This window comes from Oryctolagus cuniculus, chromosome 10, assembly GCF_964237555.1.
Source record: "Oryctolagus cuniculus chromosome 10, mOryCun1.1, whole genome shotgun sequence".
NCBI classification, from domain to species: domain Eukaryota; kingdom Metazoa; phylum Chordata; class Mammalia; order Lagomorpha; family Leporidae; genus Oryctolagus; species Oryctolagus cuniculus.
In genome coordinates this window covers 25,403,649-25,425,811 of record NC_091441.1, presented here as the reverse complement: position 1 = coordinate 25,425,811, position 22,163 = coordinate 25,403,649, and the positions used below count along the sequence as shown (strand labels likewise).

At 36.2% G+C, this 22,163-nt stretch overlaps 1 protein-coding gene across 2 annotated transcripts in view; it reads left to right on the top strand.

Annotated features, from left to right (window-relative positions):
* The window catches only part of DCC (DCC netrin 1 receptor), a 1,216,740-nt gene that overhangs the window by 562,966 nt on the left and 631,611 nt on the right, over positions 1 to 22,163 (top strand). For both annotated transcript variants that reach the window (XM_051851212.2, XM_051851210.2), the window contains exon 3: positions 5,030 to 5,314. In XM_051851212.2, the coding sequence (XP_051707172.1) occupies positions 5,030 to 5,314 (285 nt within the window). The remainder of the gene's footprint in view (positions 1 to 5,029; positions 5,315 to 22,163) is intronic.

The following is a 22,163-nucleotide window of genomic DNA, read 5'->3' as shown; positions in this document are numbered from 1 at the left end:
TCGCACGTGGAAGTGCAGATAATATCTAAACTTAGGAGTTGGCTGGAGTGAGTTATTTCAAGAAAGTCCAGGTGCTCCCGGATTTAAAGTTGGCTCATTACCCTGGGCCAGTCTGTGTGGGAAGGTAGGTTCATTCTTGGAAACTTTTCCACAAGGCTAACATGGAAAACCCTCTGAGAGCATCAAAAATAGGTGTCTATGCTGTTTTTAATAGTGTGGTACTTCAGGCTGAAGTTTGCCTGTGAGAAGTCAATTCAAGATCCCTGTAGAAAACAAAATCCTCAAATTCTCAAGCCCCTCTTTGAAAATGACATTGTATAGGCATATAATCTATGCACAAACTTTAAATAATCCCTAACTCATTTATAAATACCTAATACCATGTAAATGCTATTAAATTGTTGTTTTGTATTGCTTTAGGGAATAATGACAAGAAGAACTAAGTCTGTACGTGTTTAATACAGACAGTTTATTTGGAGGGGTAACTATGTTTAATGTATGTTTGATAGAATCTTCAGATGCAGAACCTGCAGATAGGAAGGGCCAACTGTGCTTACTGAACAACGCTTACCCAGTACTCTGATGCTGCTTGGAGCTTCAGGAGTGGAGAGGTTTTTTTTTAAACTTTTATTTAATAAATATTATTAATAAATATAAATTTAATAAATATTATTTAATAAATATAAATTTCCAAATTTATGGATTACAGTGGCTTCCCCCCCATAACCTCTCTCCCACCAGCAACCTTCCAATATCCCGCTTCCTCTCCCATCCCATTCACATCAAGATTCATTTTCAATTATCTATATATACAGAAGACCAATTTAGTATATACTAAGTAAAGAGTTCAACAGTTTTGACATATAAGAAACTCGAGGCATTTTCAGTGAGGTTAGGGCAAGACAGTACCCTTAAAAAGTGGAATATTTCAGTTCCTTACCATAAAAAAAATCATGTTACAGTATGGCTGTTTGAAAGAGTTTTGTTCCAATAATCAATTCCTTCTGTAAAGTGTTGATAACACCTAAAAATAAAGCTGTTGTGAAGATTAGGAGAGACAATTTATAAAGGTGCTTAAGGATAGTGTAAGTGATAAAACGGAGACCTTGCCTAAGATACCCAGCTGGCTAAATGGTAAAGCTGAGACATGGGCCCAGGTAACCTGGTAGCCCAGTGTTATCATCCATAATTCCAAAATGCCATTGGGAGTGTCAGAAAGTGTGAAAGCCAAAGCCAAAACTCAATTTTCAAAATTTGGCTATTTGTAATATTCAAAATATTTAGTCACATAGAAGCTCAGCAAGCATTTGTTTATTGCTTTTCTTTCAGTAAATATTTTATATACTGTATAGAGATAAAAGAAATGTATATGCAAGCAGACAAGCATTTTTTAGGATTTTATTTATGCACCCATCTCTGTGTAGTATCTGTAAGTCCTAAGTACTATAAAAACTCAAAAGGAGAAGAGATTATTTCCCATCAGTAAGAGCAGGGAAAAGATGGACCCTCTTGACTCATTCTTTAAAGTGGCTACAGGTTGGATAGATCTCAGGAGAGTGGGGATACTTTTTTAGAGGAAGAAGCATGAGAAATACTATTAAGGAAGCTGTGTTTAGGGCATGGGCATGTTCACGAGATCTGAGAATGGTTTTGAGGAATTGTAGAAGATAAACCTGGAAGGTACTTTGTGATAGATTGCTGAGTACATGTTCAGCCATAACCTTTATTCAGTATTTGAGGCACAATGTAACAGCAGAACATTTGAGGAACACCATAATTGCTTGATTGAAGCAAAAAGTGTGATAATTTAGGATACATATGTTTTGATTATGTTTGGAATGGACTTGAATAGATCTAGGAAATCTTATGATTGCAGTGGGTCAGATATCTGAAGAGTCAGAAGAGAATACAGTTGAGTAGTTAACAATTTTTTGTGAATGCATAGTTAAAATTATACCCGTATCTCTCTATGTAGAAAGCATTAAATTGTTTGTATTGCGTTAGAGCATTAAATGACACTTCTGAAACTATTACAATTCATTTTTATGAGTTATAGTAGGTATAATGTTCATTACTAGACGTTCATGTGCGTGCCTAGAAAATACAATACTAAGCTGATGGCCTAAGACTTCATTTAAGACTGTTGGTTGTTGTGACAGCACTATGAGAAATGCTACAATTCAGTAAAATATCCAGAGTATTAATCTAAGTCATTTAGAGCCTTATAAATTTGGATTTCCTTTTTGAAACACTGAGTTTACCTTGTACAGACAAAAAGAAGCAACAAATTATGTTTATAATTTCCCTCTGTGACAGAAAATCAAATATTAGAAAATTCCAAACATTGCATTATCTTTTGAATTAGATATAGTTCTGACCTTAGAATATACACTGGGCAAGTATGAGGAATAGTAGTCAATTATGTTGACCAATTTTCTTCATATATAATCTCTCACCTTATGTGATTCTTCAAGCCAGATGCAGTGACATAATGGTTGGTGCCCCGTGTAGAGATAGAGCTATTGTGATGATCTGGGTAGCTCCATGGATTCAGATTTCAGAGCCATAAATTAGTGATAAGATGAGGAATTTTAGTACCTATAGGTGTGGCATACATTCCAGTAGGTAAATTAATATTCACATCTATATGAAGTTCTCTGCATAGCCTAGCAGTGATCATTTACTAGTGTGAAAATTCCATCTGCAGAATTGCAGTTCTGTCTGCGTGGGTATCACTCACGTGACAGTGGCCTTTAGGAGCTTGTACCTATTTCATGTGTGACATTGACAACTTCGTATTTCATATATTTAGTTACCTTTCTGTTTCAAAAGCCCTAGTCCCTGAAAGGGACATGAAATTCCACCTTCACCTGGGAAAGATTTCACTATAGCATTTCTAATATTGTCTAAATTATGCTGAACCCAGCCATTTTGCCTTTGTGGTTTTGGCCCCAGAAATATTTTATTAGATTGTAGGGAAAACTAGGACTGTATTAATAAAGCCAAGTTCAAACTAACACTGGTTAAAAGAGAAAGTAGAATTTGTTATTGACTAAATATTGATGGAAAAATAAAAAGTCTTGACATGATTAAAACATGAACCTTTGATGTTCTGACTTAATTAAAATAACATGTAAAATAGAAATTATAGAATCATAAATGATTAGCAAAACTTGATTTGAACCTAAAACTGACAATAAGTGTACTTTAACTGTTAAATGTACATACAATGAGAATAATTCTAGTAGGATTATAGCAAATATTTCAATATAACTGTGATAAATAGTACATGAATCAAGGAATCAAAATTATTTGGTTGAATTGGCTGTAGAAAATAAAATTGCCAATCATCTATCACTGGTTACATAATTCATACAAACGTGCTTGTTTGTAATCATTAAGAAAAAATTTCATAGTCAAGCATTAGTGTAAAGATGATTTCTTGTTCATAAAAGAGGGGTCAAAAGGGAAGAATCAAAATATCTTCTCTCAAGAACAACACAAAGACAGAGGCATTGTCTATCACCATGTTTATTTGCACTCAGTGATGGGCAGTTTACTTATTTTCTTTGTCATCTACATTTATTTTTTTTTAAATATTTATTGTATTTGTTTGAAAGACAGAGTTACAGAGAGAGGTAGAACCAGAGAGAGAGAGAGAGAGGTCTTCCATCTGCTGGTTCACTCCCCCAAATAACTGCAATGGCCAGAGCTGAGCTCATCTGAAGCAAGGAGCCAGGAGCTTCTTCTGGGTCTCCCATGTGGGTGCAGGGTCTCAAGGACTTGGGCCATCTTCTACTGCTTTTGCAGGCCATAGCAGAGAGCTGGTTCAGAAGAGAAACAGCCAGGAGTCGAAACAGAGCCCATATGGGATGCAAGTGCTATAGGCTGGGGCTTTAACCTGCTGCGCCACAGTGCCAGCCCCTGTCCTCTACATTTCTTCAATCTCATGTATAAATGCATTATTTTCACATTATTCCATGTGAACATCATCAGGATCATGTGAGTCAGCTGTTATTCACTTTATGCTCCAAAGAAATAAAAAACAGGCTAAAAAAATTCATACCTAGCAAGTGGCCAAATCAGGCCAAAATCCAAGCAATTCTAATACTAACCTTAGGGTTATTTCAGTGCACCACAGCCACACCTGGCAATACTGCTGAATTTGTACCTTAAGCAGGCTATCCAAAAAAATTGTCTGTTGTGGTGGCTCACAGGATCTGCTCTCTTGAAACTTCTCTAGATTATGCTGAATAACCACTCTGTGCATCCTCATGATTTCTTAGTTTTATGTTCGAAGATGGCTAACTGGTAGAGCATGGTGCCACAAGTTTGAACTAGGGCATATTTGCAGGATTGCTGCATCGTTAACATGAAAACTTGCATGTGGAATTTGACTTCTCTGAGCCCCAGGTTCCTCCTCTGTAAAATTAGCATGGTCCTGTCTGCTCTGCCTTACAGGACTGTTTCACTAAAATTCATTCAACTGTGAGCTTCTGGAAATGAATGGCAGCATCGTCATCATTTTCTTTTGTAGCCACAGAACCTCCTGTAATGCCACACACATATTATTAAAGTGTGAAGAGCAAATGAGATGAGATTTGAGAGATTATTTTGTAAAATATAATTTTTGGGGCCAGCATTATAGAGAGCAGGTCAAACTGCCACCTGTGATAACAGCATCCCATATGGGCACCGATTCAAGTCCCAGCTGCTCCAGTTCTGATCCAGCTCCCTGCTAATGTGCCTGGGAAGGCAGCAAAGATAGCCCAAGTGCTTAGGCCCCTGTCACCATTGTGGGAAACCAGGATGGAATTCCAGGCTCCTAGTGTCAGCCTGGCCATTGTGGCCATTCAGGGAGTGAACAAATAGATGGAAGAACTCTTTCTCCCTCTCTTTAACTCTTCCTTTCAAATAAAATAAATACAGCTTTATATATGTATATGTATAATTTTCCATGGAGAATAAGAGTGATTGTTTTTATTAGAGATGATTGTGCCTCATCCTTCTTTCTTTGTTTTTCTCTTAGGACCATTGAGGTTCCTTTCCCAGACAGAATCCGTCACAGCCTTCATGGGAGATACAGTGCTACTTAAGTGTGAAGTCATCGGGGAGCCCATGCCAACAATACATTGGCAGAAGAACCAGCAAGACCTGACTCCAGTCCCAGGGGACTCTAGGGTGGTGGTCTTGCCCTCTGGAGCATTGCAAATCAGCAGACTTCAACCAGGGGACATTGGAATCTATCGATGCACAGCTCGGAATCCAGCCAGCTCCAGAACAGGAAATGAAGCAGAAGTCAGAATTTTATCAGGTATTATAGTGTTCTTTAATTTTTCAGAATGATCATCTCTAGGATAGTTCAAGTAACAATTATTTTACAGTTGCAATTTTCATTGCATTTGCTGTTGATTATTCTGTCCTTTCTTGCTGAGACACTTGATGACATTATGCCAACAGTTCTTGTTTTTCCATGTCTTGTCTTTGAAGTATGTATATCTCCTTAATTTTGGCCTCATTCATTCATTTATTTACTCATTCCATTCATCCATGCATCCATTCATTTCATTAATATTTAAGGAGTGTTTCTTTTAGCAAGAGCTGTTGGTAAAGATCTCATGTATTAGTTCATTTTCCCCTAATAACGCTAAAAAGGCCAAGTTATCCCTGTTTTCAAAGGATGAAAACATTAGCAAGGTTAAAACCCTTCCTTAAGTTAATATTGGGAAATCATTTATGCGTTTTCTCACACACGGATTTCTAAGTATTTGCTCAGTACCAGAGATACAGCATTGACTGAGAGAGGGACTGGTCTGTTTGAATTTTGAAGGAATTCAAACAAATAATTACAATAAAGTATGATCTTAATGAAGTGTCTTTCTCCATCTCTCATTTTCTTTTCTCAGGCATATCCCTACGACCCTGGCCTCTTTTTCCTCTCCTTAATTATGAGAGATTAGATTGAGTATTCTCTAAGATCTCTTCCAATGAATGCTCCTATTATAACTACATGTTATGTATTTTCTCATTTAGACTTACTTAGACTCACTTAGGGGAATCACAAAATAAAGTACACACAGGGGCTGGCGCTGTGGCGTAGTGGGTAAAGCCGCACTTGCAGTGCGGCATCCCATATGGGCGCCAGTTTGAGTTCTGGCTGCTCCTCTTCTGATCCAGCTCTCTGCTGTGGCCTGGGAAAGCAGTGGAAGATGGCCCAAGTTCTTGGGCCCCTGCACCCACATGGGAGACCTGGAAGAAGCTCTTGGCTCCTGACTCTGGACTAGCACAGCCCCGGCTGTTGAGGCCATTTGGGAAGTGAACCAGCGGATGGAAGAACTCTCCTCTCTTTCTCTCTCTCCCTCTTTCTCTGTAACTCTGCCTTTCAAATGAATAAAATCTTAAAAAAAAAAAGTACACACTTGGGTAATTGGGTCAACTACTTCTGGAAGCATGGATATTGGCTCCTGCCTTCTGTTAACTGTGTGTATCTATCAAAAGTACTGCATCTTTGCAGCAAAGTAGTATTCTTAAGTGATTATAAAAGTAGGGTGACAAATTGAATCAAAGTTTCTAGATGTTTTAATTAAGGACATCTCCAAAACCTCTTTCTCAGTATTTTGTATATTCTCTCCTCCATTTGTTATAGAAATATTGACACATTTGTCAGTAACCATAAATAACACTATTATATATTACATCCACCAAGCAGAGACAGGTACAAATACAGCATTTATTTCCAGTGCATACATTCATTTATTTAGGCATGCCTTAAAAAGACACAAAAATTTAATATTTAAAAATTCACATTTCTTAATGCATCTGTTGATAAATCAGATTGGAAATCAGGGTAAGTCATGAAATAAATTGGCAGGGATATGTGTCAGGATCTCCCCCTTCAGGAACTGGCCAGGTTGCCACGAAGGAAGAGTCGAGGAGACTGAGGAAGGTCAAGCTAAACACACTTTATTGATACTCTAGGCGACTAGGAGGAGAGATCGCTCAAGCCTACTCCTGCGGGCAGTAGGCACTACAGACCGGGGAGAGAGGCTGAGCAACCTCTGGTTTACAGCGTCTGAGGGTCCCCTTATATACAATTTCTAGAGGCTAGCCCTGCCCACATTCCGACCTCCCAGGGTCCCATAGTCATGGCAACCACAGTTTGTGGTTAGGCCCTCTAGTTAGGCCATCCATTTTTAAATCTTATCAGCTAGGGTGGTTGCCTTTCTATTTTTCTTTCAAGCTGCACTACTGGGCAGTTACTTTCTTTCAAAGGGTGCTACAGTTACTTTGTTTCAAACTGTGCTACAATTACTTTCTCCATGAATGGTTCCCTAACAATATGTGTGATTATTGTATTTTTAAAATATTTATTTATTTAGTTGAAAGGCAGAGTTACAGAGAAGCAGAAGTAGAGAAAGAGAGAGAAGTCTTCCATCCACTGGTTCACGCCCCAAATGGCTGCAATAGCCAGATCTGGGCCAATCCAAAGCCTGGATCTTGGAGCTTCTTCCAAGTCTCTCACATGAGTGCAGGGACCCAAGGACCTGGGCCACCCTGTACTACTTTCTCAGCCAATAGCAGAGAGTTGGATCAGAAGAGAAGAAGCCAGGACCACAACTGGCACCCGTGTGGAATGCTGGCACTGCAGGTGGTGGCTTTACCTGCTCTGCCAGTGCTGGCCCATGTTTGATTATTTTGATAGGACTAAGGCACCTGTTTTCCAATAGTATAAAAGAATCAAGTTGGACTAATTATTAAATTTAAAATGGAATATTTTGAAAGATACAGAGATACAACAAAGTCCTCCAACTGCCATTTACCTTTATTTACTTTGTAAAGCACATTTGCATTGTAATGCATAAAGATTTATTTAAAACCAAATTGTGTGATGTAATTGGGATAAAATCAGTATTTGAAGTTCTTTGGAGAAGTATGGATATTTCTTGCCTGAATGAGAACATCTTGTTTAAAAAAATTATACCTAATGAGAATTTTTTATGTGCTGTTAATTCAAATACAAAATTTCAAAAAGTTATTATAAAATAATGTATGGACAGATGTTATTGTCTTTATTAAGCCTGACTCATATGCTATTGAACATAGGATGGACTTGTTGAAGGGGAATGTGTTTGGCACATTTATTCTCAAGTTTACAAGTTTGTTTGGAGGTCAAATACACAGGTACACATTAAGTACAAGATGGAGCAAAATGTGAATGAATGGATGGTCCATCCTAGCCTCTCTTAGTTGTCAGTTTATGGTTCTCTGATTTTAAAGATCAAGATAATCCATTCAAAATCAATTTCTGCTTTCTCAAAGCACCAACTTGGGTCAGTAATAAGTTGTATATACATATTGCCTATTCTCTAGTCTAGCACTTATTCAATTGAGGCACATAGTGTTAACAAAAATGGAAAACATAATACTGTTAACATGTTATGACTGCCTAAAAAAATAGTTTTCCATAACCACTGAAGTACTGTGTTGACTGATAAAGCTATTTCTTTCCATATTTTGAATTATAAATGCTAATGAGAAGCTTTGAGATTTTGCCCCTCTTGGTTTTATTTGCTATAATTCATGTATGAATTTATGCAGAATTATCTAGTTCTAAATATTTAGTGTAATACAAGACCATGTGGAACATATTTCCTATCACCTCTTCCATATATCAAGTATGTAATCTCACCAGTGTGACAATCATGAAGAACCAGTAGTAGCTGGGGAGTGAGAAGTATCCTTTAGAAAAGAGGAGAGGCATGAGAAATGCAGGAGTAAAGAGTGACAGAACAAGCTTTTCAGGCAACGCACACATTCGGTTAGATTGGATCACAGGGCTCAGGAAATTTTGGAAGGTTTCAAACTCAAAGTAACAGTGTTAAGATGGGAAATAAATAAGTTAGAATTCTTTGACCTTAATCCTGGGGAGAACTGGCCTAAAGTTGCAACTAAGTAAGTATAAGAGATTCAAAAATGAAGATGATTGGGGGAGATATTAAGGGCAGGTCTTGGAAACATGAAAGATGCAGTTTATGCAGAGGGAGAGCCCTGGCTGATATAAAAGCCAAGTAGTGTCTTGGAAGAGGGAGTGAGATGGTATTGTGTTTAAAATACCTTGTAGATTTTTAAAAGAAATTTTCCTTGAATTTTTACTTTGTCCAGATTAAAAAAAAATTTTCATATGTAGGAAAATTTGCAACTAGTTTGTGGATTAATGACTTCAGATAAATTGAATTATGATTTATGAGTAAGTTAGCAGTAAACTGCTTTATAATGATTTTTTGAAACATCAGTAACAAAACAATAAGAGTTGAAATATTTTAAAATGTGTTGTCATCTGTGATCGATGAGATAGATCGAAGTGGCCATTGTTTCTGTCAGGTTCACTGTACTCAAGTCTAACCACTTCTGAGAGTCAAGCAGGAGACTGAATTGCAGAATTATTAGTCTGTTTTGGCCATGAGGTTGACCAGAATAACTATCCCAAACATTGGAATTCTTATTTCAGTTACCTTAATGGCCTAGCTGAATCAATCAGTTGATAATTCAATCTATTGTTCATTGATTTAACTACAATTAGATGACTCTAGGCCCTATACAGACCTGAAATAAATACATGTATAATCAGAGGCATCAGATTTTGATAGACTAAACTGTATTTTGAATGATTCATCTTCATAATAATTTCATTGAAATACATAGCAATATTCTTCCAAATTTATCAATTTATCAAGTTTAAAGGGGAAATTGTGTTTTTAGTTTTAAAACAAATGATTTCAGACTTATATTCATCACTAAGAATTTATCATTAACTCAATGGTGTGTTAAACTTCCAGTTTGACTAAATATTACTTATATTTCAAAATGGAATACAAGAAAATCTCATATATTGTGGATTCAATTGTAAGCAACTGTGATAAGTCAAATATCACAATAAAATAAGTCACACAAAATTTTTGGTTTCCCACTGCACCTTACTGTATTCCACCAAGTGTGCAATAGCATATCTTAAAAAAGAGTGTACAACATACCTTAATTACTAATTACCTCATTGTTAAGAAATGCTAGCCGTCATGTGAGCTCTTAGTAGTCTAAGAGTCTAAGTAGTCTATATGTTTGTCAATGCAGAATTCCTCTTCCATATTGATAGGTGGTGGCTGAATATTGGGGTGACTGATAATTAAGACATCAATGATGTGCCACATTGATCCTTCCATTCATAGAAGATGACTCCGCAGTACTTGATGCTATTTAATAGCATTTTACTCATTGTAGAACTTCTTTCAAAGTTGGAATCATTTCTCTTCCACCTTACTGCAGCTTTACCCACAAAGTTTATATCATCCTCGAAATCTTTCGTTGTAATTTCAGCAGTGTTCACTGCCTTTTTGCCAGGAGTAGATTCTATCTCAAGAAACCACTTCCTTTGCTCATCAGTATGAGTATGAAGCAATACCTCATCCGTTAAAGTTTTATTATGAGATTGTAACAATTTGGTTACATCTTCAGGCTCTACTTCATCTTCTAATTCAAATTCTCTTGCTATTTCCTTCAATCTGCAGTTACTTCCTTGATAAAATCGTGAATGACTCAGTTATCTATGAGAGATGGCATTAACTTCTTCCAAACTTCTATTAACATTGAGCGTTTGACCTCCTCCTGTGAATCGAAATTGCTCTTAATGGTTTATAGAGTTGTGAATAATTTCCAGAAATTTTGCAGTCTGCTTTGCCTGGATCCATCAAAGCAATTTTTATCTGTGACAGCTATAGCCTTATGAGATATATTTCTTTTTTCATTTAACTAATTACTTTTAGGCATTTGGGAGTCAGAAAGAGGCAGACAGATGCAGGAATCTCCTGTCCATTGGTTCACAGCCCAAACACTCACGACAACCAGGGCTAGGCCAGTCCCCAGGAGCCATTGATGTCTCCCATATGGTTGGCAAAGACCCAGTTACTTGGGACATCACCTTCTGTCCGCCCCCCCCCCCCCCCCGATACAGATTTGCAGGCAGCTAGAATTGAGAATGGAGTCAAGACTCAAATCCAGACAGTCTGATGCAGAATGCAGGCATCTCAAGCAGTGTCTTAATTCCTACTCTGGATGCTTGCTGTATTTCTTGATGAGACTTGAAAGTGAAATTATTCCTTGATCTATGGGCTACAAAAGAGATGTTGAGTTAGTAGCCATGAAAACATTTATCTCCTTGTGTATCTCCATCAGAGTGCTCAGGTGACCAGGTGCATTGTCAATGAGCAGTGATAGTTTGTAAGGAATCTTTTTCTGAGCGGTAGTTCTCAATAGTAGCCTTCAAAGATTTAGTAAACTATAGTGTAAACAAATGTTCTGTCATTCAGACTTTATTCCTTTATTCTTTCATTTGTAGAGTACAGGCAGTGGTGACTAATAATTCTTAAGGGATGTAGGATTTTCCAAATAGTGTGTCAACAATGGCTTCAACTTGAAGTTGCTTCATTAGCCCCTAGCAAAAGAGTCAGCCTGTCCTTTGAAGCCAGACAGTGACTTCTCTTTTCTAGCCTTGAAATTCCTACCTGGCATCTTTTTCCAGTACAAGGCTATTCTGCTTGTATTGAAAATCTGTTGTTTAATATACTCACCTTCATCAAGGATCTTAATTAATCTTCTGGATAACGTACTTTAGCTTCTGCCTCAGCACTTGCTGTTCCACCTTGAATTTTTGTGATATGTAGATAGCTTCTTTCTGTAAGCCTCATGACACAAATTTGCTAGCTTTAACTTTTTCTTCTGCAGCCTCCTCACTTCTCACACCCGTCACACAATTGAAGAGAGTTAGAGCTTTGTTCTGTCCAGACCACTAAAACTTTCTTCATATCAGCAGCCAGTCTGTTTTGCTTTCATATCATTCATGTGTTCCCATGAGTAGAATTTTCAATTTTGTTCAAGAAATTTATTTTTGGCATACAATTTGGCTAGACATTTGGCTCAAGAGACCTACCTTTTAGTGTATCTACACATTCAAAATACCTTCCTCACTAATCTTAATTCTTTCTAGGTTTTGATTGGCTGTGAGAGACGTAAGACTCTTCCTTTCATTTGAATATTTGGAGGCTACTGCACATAACTAATTGATCTAATTTGAGTATCCTTGTGTCTCAGGAGTTGAGAGGGACTGCCTGGCCCTGAGAAGAAGAGACAGAGAATGGCTGGGTGGTGAAGCAGTCAGAACACAATATTTATTCAGTTTGTTATCTTAGATTGGCACTGTGCAAAACAATTATAAGAGTAAAATCAAATATCACTGATCACAAATCACTATAAAAATAATAATGAAAAAGTTTGAAATACTGAGAGAATTATCAAAATATAAGAGACAAAGTGAAGAAATGCTATTGGAAAAATAGTGCTGATAGAATTGCCTGCATGATTGCCACAAGCCTTCCATTTGTGAAGAGTGACGTATCTATGAAGTGCAATGAAGTGAAGCTCCATAAAATGAACTGTGCCTGTAAATATCACTGCAGTCCATTTCTATATACTCTAAGGTACAACAAAGAAGATACATTTGTTTGCTTTTTATATTCACCTTGAAGCCAAGTAGTCAATTCATATAGCCACATGAATAACGTAAGACAGAGAAAGGGAGATTCAGATAAAGACATCTAGTTCTCAAGGAATGAAAACAAAGAGTAAATAAATTCTAAGTGGAAAAGTTGGAAACTCTTTGTAGATGATTACTTTTCTGGATCATAATGGGGGAAGTGTCTGTAGAACAATCCTGGCTGATGACAATGCTGGAAAGGGAATGAGAAGTTGAATTCACTGTATAGAGATCCTTGAATTTCAAGTCTAGGAATTTAGACTTTGATTCTATTACTGTTACTTGGAGTTTTTGAAGGTTTTAGAGTAATGAATGTCCTGACATATGCATAGATACAGAAAAACAAAGGTGAAGATTAAATAAATTACTGTATTATTTTTTTTCTTATACTTACTATTTTTCACTGCATGGAAAAGTTTCCCCATAATTTGCATTCTTATTTCTAAGGCTGTAAAAAGGATACTCTTAGCCTTTCATATAGTTAAGGTAGATAAAATGCTTTCTTGAGTTCCTCTTTCATATATACATAAGAAAAAGATGAAGCATATGATAATATTATATTTAAACAATGTTAAGATCATGCTTCCTGCATATTATATTAGATTTAATCCAGTTTCCACAAAAAGCTGTACATGAGTTATCACAATCCATTTCCATGGAATCTGCTAATAAGATAATTATTTAAAATGCACAGTTTTAACCATTATTGTAATACATGCCTAAGAGCATAGAGTCGAACACCAGACTGATTAACATAGATCTGGTTTTACCACTTACTAGTGAAATTTAGAGCAAGTTACTCTATCTCATATATATGCTGCCAAATACAGTGACTCATACCATGTATTTCATAGGGCAGTTGTGAGGCTTATGTTTCACAAGCCAGCCAAAATACCTGGAATTTTTAAGTCCTCAGTAGATGCTATAATAATTATGGCATTTTAGGGATTCCATTCTTAAATCATTTGATTTTCATGTGAAGATTATCAGATAATAAATTGCCTGATTTTGATTCTGAGTATTTAGGTAGTCATTTGTCTACCAATGGTTAATTACATAGCCATGCTGCTTGTCTATAGTCCCGTCTAGTTTGTGCATTTCCATTTCCCAATTGAGAAAAACACAGTCTCCTGAATCTATTTTCTGGTAACCTCATGCTACATGGTCCCCACATTTTCCCTCCCATCAAAACCACTTCTTTTTCTGTATGATATAGTGAAGAAGGTGCCCGCCTAGAAATAGGAGCCAGATGAAAATAAGTGTTCTAGTATTTTGTCTTCTTTAGCCATTGGCAGTCATTTTAATCTTCTAAAATTCTTAGTTTCCTTATTTGTTATGAGAAGAATTAAGACTAGATCAGCATTTTCAAATCTTTTTATTACCACAGATCTCTTTTATTTCATTCTATACTCAGCACCAAGCCTGACTTTATTCTGGCCTGGTATTTAAGAATTCAATACACCAGACAAATTGCAATTATTAGAAATCAAAGTGCCATGCTGTAACAGTAATCAGTGTTCAAAAATCAATCCCATAATATATGGGATTATCCTGTTCTCAGGTTGATTAAAATAGATTTAATTTTATTTAATATTGTCACAAAAAGCACATCAAAAGAAGATAAAACTTTTATTTTATACAACTGACCATGTTTCATAGCAACAAGGACCCACCCCTACCAGGTAATTTTGGCATGTCCTCCTTGGGAATCAGGGACAGAAAAGTCACAGGAGTTAATGGGCAATCATGTTTTATTGAAATTAATCATGGCAGGTCAGGTCTTTTAATCCATCAATGTGAGTTAACCAGTGTTTTCAAATGGAACTGAAGAAATTTCATATGGGTGCTAAAAAGTCTAATATATTAGTAAACAAAAAGTGGCACTGTGGATAGACAATGTCTTCTTGATTTTAAATTTGATGAATGAATCATTCTTCATCTCTGAAGCGCTGTTTGGGTGGGATATCACGAAGACCCAGGATTCTGAGTTGAAACTAAAATACAAAGCGAGGCATTACATTTTTTTTTTTGTCATGTCTGTTTTTCGACTGTCACTGGTGATCTCTCAACAAATTCAATTGTTTTTTTTTTCTACTTTGACCCTTGACCTTGAATGATGTTAGATATTGATTATATTATCTCTTCTCAGCACACATTCCTTGAAAGGTTACTATTTCCTATAAGGTCAAAAGTAAAAAATAGTATACATGGGATTGTCTTTCATATCCAGTGGTGAACAATCCTTGGACAACACAGAACCTGTCTTTTCCCAAGAGTACACTGGGGCCAACATGTGGTCATTGACCACAAATTTGACATTTAGCAAACCTGGTGGGTAGACTGAAGGGCTGGGCAGTCTGACACCCTCACAAACAAGCATTCATGAGAGTATGTAGACGTCAAAACTGTAACCAGTGAGTGTAAATGTCAGAAAAATAGTGAAAAGTATGTAGAGCTTGTTTTGTTCTTTGGTCTTATTTAACTTCTATTTGTTTCTGGAGCATGAAAAAAGACATTGGGGCTGGCGTTACTGCATAGCAGATATAGTTAGTGTGAGTGGCAGCGGTATCCCATATGGACCCAGGTTGGAGTCCTGGCTGCTCCACTTCTGATCCAGCACCCTGTTCATTTTCCCAAGCAAGCTGTGGCTTGGGCCCCTGCACCCACATGGGAGACCTGGGAGGAGCTCCTGGCTCCCGGATTTGGCCTGGCCCAGCCCTGGGTGTTGCAGCTGTGTAGGGTAAGTGAACCAGCAGATGGAAGCTCAATCGCGTGTGTGCGCGTGCTCTCTCTCTCTCTCTCTCTGTCTCTCCTCTCCCTCCCCTTTCTCTCTCCCTGTAACTCTACATTTCAAATAAAATAAATAAATACCAAAAAGATATATTTAGTCAGAAGTTATGGGAGCAACTTTATTGATTCAAACTTGGCTAAATAGGAAAAAAAAACTCAGATATTTATGATTTGCTATCAAAAATAGTATCTACATTAAAAAGCCTACTATGTTTCTGGTAAGTTTTAAATGCTGCTTTATGTATACAGATAAATTCAGAAAATGGTTAGATTTTCTAAACTAACTTTGACATATTCTAAAGGCAACATTTGTTTTCTAGGAATCTACTGTCAGCTGCAAAAAAAAATCTTTTTTAAAGAATCATCCTAAAAATGAAAAATCACTTCCTTCAGACCTGTTACAAAATGAAACTGATAGACTCAAAAATTTGCGTATGAGACAGAAAGAATATAGCCATATGCTAGTGATAAGAATAAAGGCTCTGCTTCCTCCAAACCCTGACTACAAATAGCAATGTGTGTGTGTGTGTGTGCACATGAAAAAAGAAAAGAGGAAATATAACAGATGTAGGAATATTTACAGAGAGGGAATGTCATTTTTAGTACTGAATTGGTATAAATGACGAAAGAAAATAATAGAATCATGGAGTGATGAATAATAGCACCAGAGAAATGGCTCACATCTCTGTGTTCAAAGCTCTTAGCTCACATACACCTGTAGTATTTCATTTTTTATTAAGTAGATTGTGGTTCCTGTGATCAGTTTGGATTGGGATGGTTTTTCAATAAAAATCTTTCCCTGTATAAAGTTCGTAGGAGCTTCATGGAGTTTTTCGCTCAGAGCCCATATATAGGATCTACTAATATTTGAAGATACATAGTACCTGCTGAATTTCCTAAAAACAGAACTAGAAAGGGGATGGCTAAGGAACCAGCAGAGGAACAGTAGGTCATCTTGCAGCTGAGGATGCAGACAGAAGAATCTAGCTCTGTGAAGTTAAGTTAATTTATAACGCTTATGCTTGGCAAGAAATCAAAGAGAATGTCCCATGGGGCTCTGCAGTACCTTTTTATTTCCATTTGGAAAAGTGTTTGATATTCTATTGAGTGAGGGATTTAATAAAGAAAACCAAAAGGGGTACAATGAAAGAAAAAGGCTTTGTATTCGGACAGCAGAGAATTAAAGGCAACTACTGGTTATTTTGAGGAAGTTCATTATTAAGTTGTGAAAACTACATTGCTGACACAGATGCCAATAGTCCATAATTTAATTTCTCTATGTCTCCGATGTTATTTAGATTCAACACTGTAATATTAATGTTGTTCCTAAATAACAGTTGAGAAAAATGGTCTCATTAAAGGAAAATTGTTGTCATTACAGACTGAACATGTATTCCAGTCTACTCTGGATAGACCCAGTTACATCCAGTGAGGCGGGATAATTTCAGCATTTCTTCTCATTTTAAACGAGTCCCAGATTGGACACTTTATCTGAAATGTAGATAGTAAAAATTATGTGGAGATCTGAGATATTTAGAAAAGCTGTGAGTATGGAGACTGAAGCAGTTCCTAGCTACCATCACAGACTTAATTTGAACCTTATAATATCCAATAACTACAACCTTTTTAAAACTACTTTTTACAAAAATACCTTTGAATGGAAAATACTGTCTCCACTTTTACTGATACTCCTTCTCCATGCCTTTTTATGGTGTAGGCCTTGACAATAATTGTCTACTTCTGTTAAGTGTAAGTTAAAAAGTCATTTTACATTCCAAGATACTCCTTGATTTTTTTAAAAAAAATTTCTAAATTTTAAATTAATTTTTAACAGATTCTATGTAGTTCGTAGATAAAATTCTAAGAATTTAATGATATTCTCTTCCCTCTCTTTCTTCCTCCCACCCCTTCCTTCTCCTTTTCTTCCTTTTTTTTTTTTAGTTTTTGAGATAACATTTTAAATTTACATTAGAATAAAAAGGCTTCATGCTTCAACAGATAAGTTTAACAAGTAAAAACCAAAAAGACTCCAGTGGGAATATAGCCAGTGGCTATAAACAATAATTGAATGGAAAAAATGACCATATCACCCATATTCAGTAACTTTAAAAAAATAACAGATCATTAAACTATAATAGTATAATATTCTTAACCATTGGTTTGACAAAGGTGTAAAACAACTTTTACAGAACTATATTTGCAGCAATACTGATACACATAGACATTTCTTTATTTTGTTTATTTTTTATTTTTAATTTTAGCTCCCACATGTAAGGGAGAACATGCAGTATTTTTCTGTGTCTGGCTTCTTTCACTCAATAAGATGTCCTCCATTTGCATCCCTTATGATGCAAATCATATAATTTAATTCATTTTTATAGCTAAATATTTTATTGTGTATATACCACCTTTTCTCTTTCCATTCATCTGATGATGGACACCTTGGCTGATTGTAATTTTGGCTATTGAGAACAGTGCTGGCATAAAAATAGTGGTGTAGGTATCAAATAACATGTTCATGTCATTTGGGTGTAAACCCAGTAGTGGGATTGCTGGATCCTATGGCATGTCTTTTTCTAATTTTTAAAGAAATCTCCATACTGTTTCTCACAGTGGCTATACTAGTTTACATTCCCACCAGCAGTATGTAAGTGTTTCCCTTTCCCCACATCTTTGTCAGTATTTGTTACTGTCTATGTTGGATTTTAGCCATTCTGATAGGGGTGAGGTGATACCTCTGTGTTTTTGATTTGCATTTCCCTGAAGGCTAGGATGCTGAGTATTTTTTCATATATGACTTTTTTTCATATATGGCCATTTGTATTGCTTCTTTTGAGAACTGTCTTGTGAGGTCTTTGCTCATTTCTTAACCAGATTGGTGGTGTTTTTGTTGCTGAGTATTTTAAATTGTTGATATGTTCAGGATATTAATCCTTTCTCAGATAAGTAGCTTGTAGATATTTTTCCCATTCTGTTGGATGTCTCTTCACTCTATTGATTGTTTCCTTTGTAGTGCAGAAGCTTCTGAGTTTGATATAAAACTCTTTGTTTACTTTTACTTTTTTTGCCTGTGCTTATCCAAGAAGTCATCCTCTATACTAATGCCTTGGAGTGTTCCAGTAACTACATAGTCATAGGTCTTTAATTTAGACTTTTGATCCATTTTGAGTTAATTTTTGTACATAGTGACAGGTATGTTTCTAATTTCATTCTATATAGGTATACCAGTACAATTTGTTGAGGACGTTTTACTTATTACATTGTATGGCTTTGCATTCAGGTCTTATAATACCTTCAGCTTGATTTTTCTTGCTCATGATTGCCTTGGATATTCTGCCCTTATGTGGTTCCATAGGAATTTTAGGATTTTTTTTCTAGTTCTGTACAGAGTGTCTGATATTTTGATAGGATTGAATCTATAGGTTGCTTTAGGTATTATAGAAAGTTTAATGATGCTGATTCTCCCAATCCATGAGCAAGGAATATGTTCCATTTTTTGTGTCCTGTCTGATTGCTTTCATCAGTGTTTGATAATTTTTATTGTATCTTATTCTTTGGTTAAATTTATTTCTAAACAACTGATTTTTTTTGTGGCTGTTGTGAATGGGGGTTCTTTCTTCAGTTCTCTTTAAGTGAGTTCATCATTAACATATAAAAACTACTGTTTTTTATGTTTATTTTGTAACCTGCTATTTTACTGAATTGCTTTATAAATTCTAACAGAATTTTTGGTGGAATATTTAGGTTTTTCCATGTACACCAATATGTCATCTGCAAATGTGGATAACTGAACATCCTCTTTTCCCATTTTGATGCCTTTTATTTCTTTCTCCTTCCTAATTGCTCCTGCTAAACCTTCCAGTACTGTATTGACTAGAAGGGTGAAAGTGGACAGCCTTTTCTTGCTCCAGATATGTGGAGAAATGCTTTCAGCTTTTCCCTATTAAGTATGAAATTGGCTGTTGGTTTGTCATATATAGCCTTTATAATTTTGTAGTATGTTCCTTCTATACCTAATTTGTGGAGGATTTTTATCACAAAGAGATGTTGAATGATTTCTCTGAATTTTTGAGATGAACATAAGTTTTTTGCTCACTCTTTTGATGTGATTTATGATGTTTATTGATTTGTCAATCTGCATTTCTGGGATAAATCCCACTTGATTGTGTTGTGTTTTTGATGTGGTTTTGCATTTGATTTGCTAGTATTTTGTTGAATATTTGCATCTAAGAAAGTAATTGGGCTGGCACCATGGCTCAATAGGTTAATCCTCCACCTGCGGCGCTGGCACACTGGGTTCTAGTCATGGTCAGGGTGACGGATTCTGTCCTGGTTGCCCCTCTTCCAGGCCAGCTCTCTGCTGTGGCCCGGGAGTGCAGTGGAGGATGGCCCAAGTGCTTGGGCCCTGCACCCCATGGGAGACCGGGAGAAGCACCTGGCTTCTGGCTTCGGATCAGCGTGGTGCATTGGCCACAGCACGCCGGCCGTAGCAGCCACTGTGGGGTGAACCAACGGAAAAAGGAAGACCTTTCTGTCTGTCTCTCTCTCTCACTGTCCAATCTGCCTGTCAAAAAAAAAAAAAAAGTAATTGGACACATTCAAGTTTTGTGCTACCCTTCCAAATGCATAATACAGTAATAGCAAAAGAGGAGGAGGAAGAAGTAAAAGAGAATGGGGCAAAAGAGGAAAAATGAAAAGTATATTTACCAATTTGTACTTGAAAGATACAAAACTATTCCTATGTTGCAAAGAAACAGGCTTCTTGGATTTATCAGAAAATTGACTAATTTAACGTTGTGTCTGCTTCAGTCATCAGGTATTGTCCATGAAACTGTATTTCTTGAGAGGCTTTTAGTGGATCTATTAGGTCAAATTTATTCCAATTTAATACTAATGCTAATACTAGTGCTAGTACTGTATAATTTGTTTTTTACCATGTTAACTAAAGTATGCTGTGATGAAGCAGCAAAATTATTAATTGATTAAGTATTTTGTCATTAAGTGCACATTTTTTTTTTTTTTTTTGCTTTTCTACATGTCAGTGTGGCAAGTACCCATGGACGGAATCACAGTATGGTGCAGTCCCTATAGTAACCACTTCTGTGATCATTTGAATTTCAAGCTGCACTAGTTCACTTTCTTTTTCATGGATACGACTTTTTACTGAAGCAGGGGGAAACAGAGAGAGAGGAAGAAGAGAAAGCTTTCATTCATTGGTTCACTCCCCAAATGCCCACAATGACCAGGAAGCAAGAGGTCAGTCATGGTCTCCCACACAGGTGGTAGAGACCCAAATCCGGGGGCCATCACTGTTGCCTCCCGAGATCCGCATTAGCAGAAAGCTGGTGTCAGGGGCCAGAAGTGGATATTGAACTGAAGTACTCGAATGTGGGAATTGGACATCTTACCTGGTGTATTAATCATTAGGCCTAATACCAGACACGGGAACACCATCTGTATTTGAAAAGGTTATCAACAGAAAAACTGTAGCTATTCAGAAGTGGACACTTGTGAATAATTTTTATCAGAAATGAATGAAGGGAGGTAGTTACTACAAGAAAAATAGCATTTGATGCCAAAGATGAAATTGAAGGTTTTAAGTTAAAATTAGAAACTTAGAATACTTGCATCTGCCATCAGAAGCTTAACAGCTTCCCAACATTAAAAGGCCTTTCTGACGTAATTGGTGGTGAAAGGAACAAATGGAATTTTTGATACCCCATGATGATAAGTGTCAACATTAGGAAAATCTGTCTAAAAAAAGTACTACTCCAAATGATCATTGATTGAAGTGACAAAAACCATGTGTGAGAGAAATCAATTCAAAGTACAAGATAAACAAATATATTTTATATAACACAGCACAAAATATTTATTGACATCGTGTCAGATTCTGTATTATAAATAACTCAAGAGATTGTGTATTGAATTTGGTGTAGTGTTAAAGGATAATATCTATAATTATCTGAAAAGTCTATCAAAATATACCTCTCATTTCCAAATATGTGTATGTTTGGAGTCAGATTGCTTTTATGTAATTTGACCAAAATAGCATATCAAAACAGTGTGAATTCAGGATGTAATGTCATCCAGTTTTTTATTATTATATCAATCATTAAAGAAATTTATAAATATGTCAAGATCCATTACTATTCTCACTAATTTTGGGGGCATATATAGTTACTTTCTAAAAGAAATTTTGGTAAAGTATGAGTAAAATTTTTTTCAAAATTTTATTTTGTTTTTTAATATGCTAAGTAAATATATATGTATTTAACACCTATGTAAATAAAAGCTTTTGGGCTCTTCAATAATTTTTAAGACTGAAAATGGTTCCTGAGATCCAATAGTTGGAGATCTATTGTTTACATCATTCTTTTTCCTGGTGATTTTACATCAGTTAGTCCTTTCCAGCTCAGATAACAGATTAAGCTAAAGTAAAGCAAAATTTCGACTTGAGAAAAGCTGAGGCAAAAGCCACGTGCTACTGTATGGTGGTTTTGCGCCTTAAAGCATTAAGTATGTTTGGAGGTCAGTGTCACTGTAATGATGGCTATCTCTCTATTTATATGCCACGCTCTTGTCTGTGGAAGACTAGCTGTACTGCCACCAGAATTGCATCTGAGAATCAGACTAACATCTTGTTCCTAAAAGGAAAACACAGGGTTTTAGTTTAAGCAGTCATGACTGCTCATAATAAATTTAGTAAAATAGACTCTAATTTTTGTGCATTCACTTCCATAAGAATTAGATTAAAGAGGTCTGCTTTCATAGTTTTTATGATAAAAAT